The sequence below is a fragment of the Leishmania infantum genome, chromosome 32, assembly GCF_000002875.2.
Source record: "Leishmania infantum JPCM5 genome chromosome 32".
NCBI lineage: Eukaryota > Euglenozoa > Kinetoplastea > Trypanosomatida > Trypanosomatidae > Leishmania > Leishmania infantum.
Window position 1 is genome coordinate 230,109 of NC_009416.2, and position 11,879 is coordinate 241,987.

At 57.6% G+C, this 11,879-nt stretch overlaps 3 protein-coding genes across 3 annotated transcripts; all 3 read left to right on the top strand.

The window, feature by feature from the left end:
• Positions 1 to 473: 473 nt before the first annotated feature.
• Positions 474 to 1,382, top strand: LINJ_32_0700 (conserved hypothetical protein; the record flags this gene model as incomplete). The annotated part of the gene is made up of 1 exon (XM_001467697.1): positions 474 to 1,382. The coding sequence occupies one exon, from the start codon at positions 474 to 476 to the stop codon at positions 1,380 to 1,382; it is 909 nt and encodes a 302-aa protein (XP_001467734.1).
• Positions 1,383 to 3,809: 2,427 nt separating this feature from the next.
• Positions 3,810 to 7,163, top strand: LINJ_32_0710 (putative OSM3-like kinesin; the record flags this gene model as incomplete). The annotated part of the gene is made up of 1 exon (XM_001467696.1): positions 3,810 to 7,163. One exon carries the CDS (start codon positions 3,810 to 3,812, stop codon positions 7,161 to 7,163), a length of 3,354 nt encoding a protein of 1,117 aa, XP_001467733.1.
• A 1,716-nt stretch (positions 7,164 to 8,879) lies between these two features.
• LINJ_32_0720 (conserved hypothetical protein) lies at positions 8,880 to 9,560 on the top strand (the record flags this gene model as incomplete). Its single annotated transcript, XM_001467695.1, has 1 exon — positions 8,880 to 9,560. One exon carries the CDS (start codon positions 8,880 to 8,882, stop codon positions 9,558 to 9,560), a length of 681 nt encoding a protein of 226 aa, XP_001467732.1.
• Positions 9,561 to 11,879: the final 2,319 nt, after the last annotated feature.

Consider the following 11,879-nt stretch of genomic DNA (forward strand, 5'->3'; position numbering starts at 1 on the left):
TCCTGCCCCTCTGGTGCACACTCTTTTTTTCTCTGACGGCTCGTGCCTGCACATTGAATGCCGGTGCGAATCATTCCGCTCTTTCCTGTCACCTTCTGAATGAGCGGAACCGCAACAGCAGCAGCGGATCCCTTCTTCCTCTCCACCTCCCCACTAGACGAGGAGGCGGTGTCGTGCTTGCGCCGCACCATCGCACACGCCAGCAGAAAAGCGGTTGCCTCCTTCTTTGCTCGCCTGTTTGTGTGTTGTGTGCGCACCGATGGAGCGCCACATAATACACCCTTGCGGCTGATTGAAACTTCCAAAACGGGCCTACCACTTCTACGCTCCTCACGCGTGCTCCGCATATCAGCCACTGTGCACATCGATACCGCTAGCATACCCATTCGCACCAGCGGACACGCACGCGCTCGAGGTTTGCTGCTTCAGGTATCGTGCAGTCTACCGAGTTGCCAGAATCCAGCATCGCCAGCATGTCCATCTTTGGCGTCTCTTCCTACTTTCTGTGGACGCAGAAGGGGCAGACGGTGCTGCCACTTGTGCGAGGGAGCGGCTTTCTTATGCCCTTTCAACATCTGAACACCTTCTACAGCTATCACGTCATGTCCGCTGCCCACGTCACATGCCCAGTCAAGCACCGGAAACTGTACGGGGACACCATTGGGCTCAAGGCGATTGGAGAACGGCACATCAGCACCCGCTTGCTCATACCAGACGAAGCCACACACAAGGTGCAGTCATCTTTCGAGCTGGAGTTTAGACAGGAGTACATGCCTAACACCGATGTTGCCTCACTGCGTCTGTGCAAGGAGGAGCAGTTCAAACAAGCGATGCTGCCACCACAGAACAGCGGCACCGGCGCCGCATCTCCGCTGCAGGTGATCCAGCCAGATCTGGACCGCATAGAGGAGGGGGATGAGCTGATCCTGTGCGGCGTCCACACACAGGAGGAGCGCGCCAACCCCAACGACGACGGGCTGGCGCTTAATCCGATGCGTTTGATTGCCACGTGCAAGGCGGCCCTCTTGTCGCTCGACTACGGTACCGTTCTGCTGGCCTCCATCGATGGCCCAGCCGAGGAGGCTAGGGAGAGCGGCAGCGGTAGCGCAGCTTCTGCCAGTAGGCCAGTCACAGTGCCGCCTCTTCCGTTGAGTATGTGCGGTGGCCCCGTGCTGCGCCGTTCCTCTGGAAGGTGCGTAGGCGTGATTGCGGCGCGGGTTATGAAAAACGCGCCACCGCGGGATCCACAATCTACCTCGCTCTACCAGGACCCGTATCTGGACATCTCCGAGCACATCGCCTTGCACGCGCTCTGGCCGCTGGATGTCGCGTTTGTGCCCATTGGTGAGTTCTACGACCCCCTTCGTCGCTGCGAGATGTAGGGGGAGAAGGGGGTGGAGAAGTGGTGATGTCTCTCTCTGCGTGTACGTGCCGTTGAGTGTGCCCATGAGTGAGGCGCATGATGATGAAGCGCGTGCGCGGTGGACCGAAGTGGCAGAGTGGAAACGAAGGACGAAGAGGTTGTGGTGATGGTGGTAGGGAGCGCAGCTTGTGCGTGCGGTGGGACCCTCTGTGTCTCGCTGCTCGGAAACGGAGGGTGATGGTCGCGGTCGGCGTGCCGCGGTGTTTGCACCACCGTCGTGATATGAGTGTGGATGTGTGTGCCGGTGGACCGGAGACACACACCTTCCGCTCACCCGCGAATCCTCTCTTCCACCCCCTCTCTTGCTCGCCGCCCTTCGCTTTCTTTCTTCCGTTTAGTGATGATGACAGCACGCGGCTTTCGATTCGCCTACACGGACAGCTCGCAGAAACAAGACAGCGTTGGGAGAAAAACGTCGAAGGCGTCTTTGCTGTCCTTCGGCCCTCTCCTTGCTGCCCGCTGCTCTCTGGCCGGTGAGTGGGTGGTGGTGGTGGTGGGGGGGGTGCACAAGGAGGGGTGACTCTTTGTGCCCCGCTGCTCAGTTTGCTTCCTTATCCGTGCATCACATGCCCCTTGAGTGCGCGGTAACTCGGGTCGGGTGCGGAAAGCTGCTCTTTCGATGTGCGCGGGTAAAGGCCTGAGCCTCCTTCTTCCTCTGTGTCTGTGTCTTCCTTACCGGCTTGTCTCTCACTTTTTTTTTGTTTCACATCCCTCCCTCTTTCATGCCCTGTTGTCGTCACCCTTGCCTGTGTGTGCGTGCGTTGGGTGTCTCTGAGAGCTGCGCGTCAACGCTGATGCGCACACTGCTTTCTCTTCGCCCTCTTGTTGCTCTGCGACTCTCTTTATCGCGCGAACACATACACATGCACAAGTACATTGCCGGTGCTCACGTGCATCTCATGACACGTTTTATTCCTGTCACTACTCCTCTTTTTCACGCCAACACTGTCGGCGTGTGTGAGCTGACGTGCTTACACACACAGATCAGGCCACTGACTTCTCTTGCCTCTTCCTCCTCCTCACCCACCAATGGGCAGATATTTCTGCTTCGATGTTTTCTTGATTTCCGTGTTCTCTGTGGTGAGTGCCAGCAGCGCAGCCGCCAGGCCCCCCCCCATCGTTTTCAGCTCTTCTCCTTATCAGAGTAGAGTCAAGGCAGGCGCTCACAACACCATCGCCCCCTCGTTTTATCCGTTTTTCTACTGCGCATAAATACGCTTCTGGCGGCAGAGCACAGGAGACCCTTGCGTAGAGCCGAAGGGCTGCGGGTACAGCGGCGGGCGTGCCGCGCACTCGATCTCTGACTCTCTTCACGTGTCTTTTGATAGCGTTTGCGGGGGGGGGGGAAGGTGCCTGCCGCTGGATCGCAGTACTTGACACAGTACTCTGCACTTCACTGCTCCTCATCCCCTTTCCTTCTCGTCTTCTTTCCGCTAGAGCTGCAACGCTCTCCTGACGGGGGAGGGGACGGCACACCGCGCAGCGCGTGGTATTTCAGGGGTCTGCACCCCATTGTGTGGGGAGGCGAGGCAGCCCCCACTACCCCTGCCAATGCACAAGCACCTCTGGTGGTGACAGGGTCAGGTGCCTGCGACGAAGGGAGGTCAGAGCGATGCATGGCTGCTGATGCCGGCGCTCAGGCCCTGGATGGCGTTGCGTGGGGGCGACCTGCGACGGTGAACGCGTCTGTGCAGCCCATATGGCCAGGCAGCGTGTGAGCGTGACTGGAGTGCTGCACCTCATGCGCCCCTCGCTGGCCACTGGTGTGGGGAGCCTGAGCCACCCCGCGGCGGGATGCGCGAGGTGGCGACCGGCATAGTGGGGGCAACTGTGGTGCTGACTGCGAGGCGGCGGGTGGGTAGAGCTTGAGGGCAGGGGGCCGTGCTCGGATGGCTGGGTCGGCGCACGACTGTGATGCGTGTCGAGTGCTGCTTCGCGCGACGCGATGGGCCTGCGACATGCCGGGCGAGTAGGGTGGGCCTGCACCCATGTAGTCTAGCAGTGCATGAAGGCACAGAAAAAGAAAAGTATGCGAGACACATGCGCTTCTCTTCGTGTGAGTGCGCTTTCGCCAGAGATAGAGTCGCGTTGTTATATATATATATATTGGTTTTACGACCGCGCGCCTCGCCGCCTCGTTGCTCTCTCTCGATGTCCACACTACCGTCCTCCTGCACACATGCTCTTTTTTTCCTCCTCGTCGGACACCCTCCACACGCTCGTACACGTGTGCTCGCACGCGCCTATCTGGGACGAAGTCAAGGGTACCCCTCCCTCACCCTCACCCACAGACATATTTCACCGAAGGCTGAGAGAGAGCCGCGCACCAACATTTACGTTATTATTATTTTTTTTTTCGTCTTCTCCAGAGCGCAGTAAACACAAAATGGTGAAAGCGAACTCCGGGGCGGAGAACATCCGCGTCGTCATCCGCTGCCGCGACATCCTCCCGTACGAGGCGGAGCGCGGTGACAAGGCGCTCGTTCGCCTCGATCTGGCAACGAACCAGGTGGTGGTGCAGCACCCCATCGGCGACGCCGATGTGTTTGCCTTCGACGCCGTCTACAACAACTCCTTCACCCAGCGCGACATCTTCCTGCAGGAGGTGCAGCCTCTGGCGGATGCGGTGCTGCAAGGCTACAACGCTACCGTCTTCGCCTACGGTCAATCCGGGTCCGGTAAGACGCACACGATGACAGGTAAGCTGAGCCAGCGGAACATGTGGGGTATGATGCCGCAGGTAGTCGACTACCTCTTCTCCGAGATCAAGAAGCTCACATCGTCCACGAAGACCTTTAAGGTGAAGGTGTCCTACGTGGAGCTGTACAACGGCAAGTCACGCGACTTGCTCTCCTCGAAGCAGGTAAACCTGGAGATCAAGCAGAACACGTCCAAGAACTTCTACGTGAAGGGTGCGGAGATGCCAGAGGTGACTAGCTTCGAGGATGCCATCAAATGGTTCAACGCTGGCACGGAGAGGCGGCAGACGGCCTCGACCGACCTAAATGACACAAGCAGCCGCAGTCACTCACTCTTCACAGTGCAGATTGAGCACTTCGACTTCGAGAACGACCCGAGCTCGCCAATCGTCATGACGAGCAAGATCAATGTGGTCGACTTGGCCGGGTCGGAGAAGCTCAGCAAGACGAACGCAACTGGCGAGACGGCAAAAGAAGGGTGCAACATCAACCTGTCCCTGTCCGCGCTGGCCACGGTGATCGACACAATCGTGAAGGGGGCAAAGCACATCCCATACCGCGGCTCACCGCTGACGATGCTGCTGAAGGACTCCCTGGGCGGTAATGCCAAGACAGTGATGTTCGCGAACGTCGGCCCCTCCGATAAGAACCTGTCCGAGACGATTTCGACGCTCCGGTTTGCGCTGCGCGCAAAGCAGATCGAAAACAAGCCCATCAAGAACATGGACCCAAAGGATGCCCGCATCCAGGACCTGATGGAGCAGATCGAAGAGCTTAAGAAGCGGCTGGGCAACGTAGACCTCAACGTGGAGGACAGCCTGCGCCAGCGCATCGAGGAGCTCGAGGTCGAGAACTCCGACCTTCGCGGCGGCAGCGAGAAGAACAGCATCGAACTTGAGGAGCGGAACCGCTTCCTGCTGGCTCAGATCGAGGAGAAAGAGAAGGAGGTGGTGGAGCGGCAGCACGAGATTCGAAAAGAGATGGAGCGGCGTGAGCTTGTGGAGTCGAACCTGTCGAACGAGTCCAGCCGGCTGCGCGATCTACGGCTTGCCAATGTCAACTTCCTCAAGCGTGTGTGCACCGATGAGCAGCTGGAGCAGATTCGGATGCACATGTCGCCTGACAAGGCAGCCAAGAAAAAATCAGACGAGTGGGACGTGAAAGAGATCGGCTTCTATCTCCATGGCTTTGCCGAGCAGTACGAGCAGTGGCGGAAGGTGACGTACACACAGGAGGACATGGAGAAGTACGCTCGGCGCGCGATGGCGGAACTGGAGAGACAGACGCAGCGCCAGCTGAACGACGCCGCGCACGCGAAGGAAGACTTGCAGCGTCAGCGGGACGAGGAGGCGGCGCGCCGCACCGCTGAGCAAGGCGCCACATCGCAGCTCAAGGTAGATCTCAACGCCTTACGAGAGGAGAACGTCAAGCTGCGGGAGAAGATCGAGCGCGATCAAGAGAAGATCAAGGTGAAGCTGGCCAAGGCGAAGGATGAGATAAAGGCGCTGCAGGATCAGGTCGAGTCAGCAAAGTCGAAAGTCACCGAGAAGGAGCGCGAAGTGAAGCGGTTGCGGCTGATGCTGGAGGAGCAGGGGGGTGCTAGCATTGTTAGCGCCGCCGGCGGTCCGCGCAGGTCGCTCAGCGCTCCTGGGCAAGACCCAACGGAGTGGGGCAACGGAGGGGAGCGTGCTGCCATAATGCGTGAGTTAGAGGCGGCGCGCCACGCCAAGTCCGTGCTCGAGAACCGCATCAAGGAGACGAACGTGTCCCTGCGCCGCTTCGGCATCTGCATCGCCGACCCGCAGAGCCTCGAGGGCGCAGAGGCGACCACCGCGAACGAGGTGCAGGCGTTTGTGCTGGCGGCGACCGAGGAGGAGCCAGTCGACGGTGACGTAGTAGCGCAGCTGCAGCAGCAGCTGCGCACCAAGCAGCGCCTCGCAGAGCTCATGCATCAGCACCAGATGCGGCTCAATGACATGATCTGCAAGTACGAACTCCTCAAGACCGGCCATGTTACAGCGTACTCGGCGGCGACAGGTAGCGCGGCCGCTGGTGCTGTCTCTGCGGGTGTCGCCCAAGGGATACCGGCCGATATGAACGGCATCGGCGGCATCGATGAAGCCACCGCCAACCAGGTGAGGGAGCTGCTGCAGCGCAAGGAGGACCAGATGGAGGCGATGCGGCTGGAGAAGGACCAGGCCTGCGACAAGCTCGTCAAGAAGCTGAACAAGTCGGAGCGCAAGCTGCGGGAGCTGGAGTCTATGCTGGAGGAGGAGCGCACGCAGTTCACCGAGGAGAAGGCCGAGATGACGAAGGAGGTGGCCGAGCTGCAGAGCTACAACCAGCAGCTCGCCCTCGAGCTCGAGAACGCGCGCAGCCAACTCGAGTTTGTCAAGGCGGAGATGGCCAGCGCCGTACGCGCCAAGGAAAGCGAGGTGGACTACTACAAGACCCAGGTGGAGGAGGCGAACCAGCGCCTCGACGACATCCGCAACACCGCCGCCGAGTTCGAGGAGCAGCGCAAGAGCTACCAGAGGCTGCAGGAGCAAGTGGCGCGAACCGAAGACGCCCTCGCCATCAAGAACGAGGAGCTTGAGAGCAACCGCCAGATGGTGCAGTGGTCCAACCGGCAGCTCGAGAAGGAGAAGCAGAAGAATGACGAGCTGGAGCAGGCGCTGCAGGACAAGCAGCTGGAGCTGCGCCAGCAGGAGCAGAACTTTCATGCCGAAATGGCGGATCGTTTGAACGCACTGGCGGCCAGCAACAACCGTCGTCTGGCGGAGAACGCCGCGCAATGCGAGGAGCGCATCAACGAAGAGCGCATGAAGGAAAAGGCGCTGCAGAAGAAGATCAAGAATGCCAAAACGACAGCCAGCAAGGCTGCACAGCGCTACGACGAGATGATCCTGGAGAACGAGGCGCTGCTGTCGAAGCTAGAGGAGCTGAAGGTAACCTCGATGAAGATGTATCTTGAGCGGCAGGAGTCTCAGCGCGAGCAAGACTACCGACCGGGCAACACCATTCGGTCGCGCGGGCTTTGATGCGTGTGCCGGTATAATAACAGGGGCGTGCAGGCCGTACCCCTCTCCCCCTCTTTTCCTCCCCAGCTCGAGAAGGGAGAGCAGACGGGCTCTCTGGCGCACTCTCACAGACAAGCACAGAAGCCTGTTACTACCTCTGCCCCTCCTCCTCTTCACAGTCGGCCCTTTTTTTTTGCCGTGTTGCCATTCTTTAGCGGTATTTTGGTGCTTGGTATTGCCATATCTGTTACACGCACCTTCTCCTGTCCCCCGGCCCTATGGCTCGAGGTGTGTCTGATGGGGTCCAGTCGCTTGCCTGCTTTGCTGGTGCCTATCTCTATTTCTCTACAGGAATGTGTGTGTGTGTGTGTGTGTCTAAGCGCCGGTATGGACAGGCGCTTGCTGCTATTGGGTCTTTGTTTTTCTGGCACGTTCATTCTCCTCTGTTATCAAGGGCCTCCCTTCCCTCCCGTTCCCGTTCTCCGTCCTCCGTCGTTTTTTTTTTCTTCCCGCTGTTTTATTATTATTACGGCGCACAGATTGGACTGTCGCCCTCTCGGGGTGTTCCTTTGCACACACACACACACACATATGTGTGTGTATTTTTTGAAAATCCTTTGTCCGGCGATGAATCTGGCCTTGTCGTGACTTTCTGTGTTGCGCGTGTTGTTTTCCTGTCTATGTGTCGTCCTTCATGCTGTTGGTAAAGTGGGGCCGGGCTCTTCGCTCTCCCCCTTTTGCTCTCCTTTTTCCTCCTCCGCGTCGTGTTTTACCTTTTTTTGTTTGGTCTGTGTCTGCATGTTGCGTTTCTTCTGTCCTGTTCTGGGCATCCTTCTCCGGAAGATGTCAATCCCCTTCCCTGTCTGCGTGCACACATGCATGTGGGTGGTGTGTACGTACGTATATGTGCCTGATGTGGAAACAAAAGGAGGCGCAAAAGAACGAAGACACAATTCAGCAACGCACAAAGAATTAGATTTTGGCGGGGTGCTGACATACACGCACACACAAACACATCGTCTTTTTTTTTCCAATGTATTTTGGTTCTTTCTTGCGTCCATCACTTTTCTCCCTCTCTCCCCCTTCTCCGTGGCGTACGCGGCGGTGCACGACGCATCGCATGTGCTTCTGAAGGCAGTAGGCCCTCCGACAAGCGCGCAGAAAGGAACAAAAGCAAACACGAAAACCGCACACGAGGCGAACAAGGAGAAGTAACGGTGCAATCAATACCCACACACACCCACATACGCCATCGTCAAGCAATCAGCGGCATTCGTGCTCCTAAGAATGGCTCTGCTTAGTGCGTGTTACTTTTGAGGGAATGGGCCGAGAGAAGCCAAGCGGGCCTAGCATCCGACGCTGCGATGTGAACCCTGGGGGCACGCACACGAGGCCGTTTGCCTTGCTGCTGCTCCCCTTCCCTCCGCTGCCTCATCTTGAAGAGACATCGTACCCCTTCACCTCTACACGTGCCAGCACACATGTGAAATGCCGCCCTCCTTTTTGTTTCACATGATCGACCGTCTCCCATCGCCTCCTCCCTCAAAATCTCTCGGGTGCGTTTCTCTTTCGTGCCCAGTGGTCAAACCGTACCCAGCCACGTATCTGCTAGGGGAGCTGCAAGTTCATCAGAAGGCTCTCTGTGTTTTTTTCATTGCACCTCTTCCACAGGCTCGCTAGTATTTTGCGTGAAACGCGCTTGCCACCTTGGACGTCCGCGAGCGCGAGGGGTCGACCATGGCTCGCGACACAGCCGAGAAGAAGGGCTTCAAGGCCGCCATGGGCATGGAAGCCATGAAGGGAAAGATGGAATCTGTGAAGCGCAGCAAGCGAAGCAAGTACACCCCCGCCTCGCAGCACTCCCACGGCAACCCGATTCATCGCCCTCTAAAGTTCCACGAGCGCAAGCTCCTCAAAAAACACGACTTCATGCAGTACCCGCAAGACAACTGGCACGAACCGTTCTGTATCACAAAGTATCACCTTGAGGATCGCGAGGACTACCGCCGCTACATGCGCCTCGTGGGTCTCATTCGACAGCTCCAGACTCAGTTGCGCTACCTTCCGGCGGATAGCAAAATTCGGATTCAGATTACGCAGCAACTGATGGAGAAACTGTACAATATGGGGCTCATTCATGAAAAGCTAGGCCTTGCCGAAGTCGATAAGGTCGGCGTAGAGGCGTTCTGCAAGCGCCGTCTGCCAACAATTTTGCGCGACCTCAAGATGGCGGGTAACTGCAAGCTAGGCGCCGAAATCGTGCATCACGGCCATGTCCGCGTCGGCACCACGCAGATCCGCGATCCCGCCTTTCTGGTGCCTCGCGGCTTAGATGACTATGTGACGTGGATGCCCGGTAGCAAGATCCGCCAGCACGTGGACACCTTCAACGCGATGCGCGATGATTACAACTACTGAGAAGAGTTGCCAGCCGTGCGACAGGGTGAAGCGGTGAGGGCGCGCGCGCAGGATGCAGGCTGCAGCAACGAGGGCGAAAGCATTGGCAGTTTTTGTTTTGTGGGGGAGGGGAGGGAGCGCTGTCCCATCCATGCCGTTCTCCTCGTATGTGCTTCCCCGCGCTGATTCCTTTCGAAATTCGCTGCTCAGTAGTGTGTTGAAAGAAAGGCGGAGGGGGGCGTCGACCGGGCCGAGTGTTGACGGCTCCAGCCGTCTGAAGATGTGTATGGCTGTATGTGTGTGTATGTGTGTGTGTGTGCGGTCGTTTGCGGGTTGGAGACCTACAATCTCTCTCTCGCCTCGACTTTACGTTTAAGAAGATGCGCCGCGTTCGTGCGCCCGCGTGTGTGATTCTCCACCATGAACAGTGCTCTCTCCTTCGCGGAGCGGCACTCTTGCCTGGCGCCGTAGAGGCGCGTGCATGTGTGTCAGTGGGTGGCAGCCTTCGCGGGTGCAACGTGTGAAGACTCTCGTGAGCGAAAAATAAACCCAGGGAAAACAGATTAGCGATGAGAGCGCCGCAACTCTTAGCTGAGGCGACGAGGTGTCTGATTAATGGTGTGTGTGTGTGGATGAGATCACACAGCAGCCACTTGTGGCGCAGCGCATGCGGCTGATTCACAATCAGATGATCTTTCTCCTTATTACTTCCCGTGCTTCTTTTACTGCCAAGCTTTCTGATGCACTTTCGCGATCGCATTGACGCGCGCTTGATGACGGCGGAATGCTCCTGCTTCTCAGCCACCCCTCGGAGTGCACCTCTTCCTTTTCCTTCCCTTTCATCTCTGCCACAACAATCTAAACACCGATACACGTGTGCGCCCACCCACACCTGCCCCCACACACTCGCTCGCAGGTGTTGTGGAGAAGTCTCGTCATGTGTTGACGACAGTGTTTTATGTGCCCGTTTCGTGTTTCACCGCTTGCCCACGTTTTTATTTTTCTTGGTGTGCCCACTTTCAGCGTTGTGTGGGTCTGTTCGCGTGATTTCGTTCTGGAGAGGCAAAAGGAGAGGCGGAGCCGCTCTCGGCTTGCACAGAGCATAGAGGAGAAGCGCTCGCTCCAACGTGCATCGACTCGCGCTATTCGAGTCGCCCTTCTGTGCGTGCGTTGACGGCGGGCGCCTGTCTCCCCCCCTATCTTTGTTTTCTCCAGACACTCTCTGAGGTGAGATTCGAGTCGTTTCGTGGCGCCCGTCATCCCTTTTCGTCAATTTTGGGCTTCGTTGCGCCCATTATCTGGGTGTGTCTTCGCGTGTGCTTTTCTTTTCCGCGTCTTCATTGCATCATCGTCACCACTCTATCTTTCCACTGCCGGCTGTGGTAGTTGTGCTGTGTTGCGCGTGACTGCGGACCCCATCCTGCCTTCCGACCTACTTCCTCTGCGGTGAACTGTTTAGCTTTCCTCTTTCAGCAATACTGCGCATGCGTGCTCACATCAATAATTCTTTTTCGGTCTCCTCCGCCTTGTTTCTTTGGTGTGTGCGTGTGCGTGTGCGTGTGCCTGTATGCGTTACAGAGATTTCTCTCCCCGCATCGCGTGCCTTATTCTACCTGTATGTTTTTTCTGCTCCCCTCCCCTCTGTCACAAGACGTCCTACTCAGCGCTATCGTACGCCCCCTCACTCGTCTCCCTCGCTGCGCGCGCGCTTATATGTGTGTGTGTTTGCTTTGTGGTGTCCACCTTGGGTTTATAATTTTCTGCATCTCTTTCCCCCTCGTACACCATTGCCGTTGAGGCCGGCGACGGTCTGCCGCTTCTTCTTTTCCCTCTTTTCCTTAGTTTCTCTTTCGGTGGGCGCTCCACTGCGTTCTCTGTGTTGAAAGGCAAATAAACAGAAAAGAAAGGGGGAAGGCAACAAAGACAAAGGCAAGACGCAGCCATATACGCGCCACACTCTCGATCGCCACCCTCTCTCCATTGTTCGCTGCTGCTGCGACGATACACACACACACACACACACTAGCACACTCACCAAATAGTGTACATGGGCAATGGGCTGTGAGGTATCTTCGATTAAGGGGAAAGAGGCCAAGCGGGCGGCACCGAAGAAAACCAAACAGCGTAGCGGCAACGCCAAAGCGGGCCCCGAAAACGCCTCGCCTAGCAAGATGGGGGAGACGACGCTACAGACGACAGGCGTGACGAATCTATCGAGCAAGGATCCGCTCAAAACTGATGTGCCATGCACGTCTGACTCCTTAATTGCGCTTATGCCGGGGACTTGTGCGGGTGACATGCACCAGCAACCGCCGGCGACGAACGCCGACCTCAGCCGCT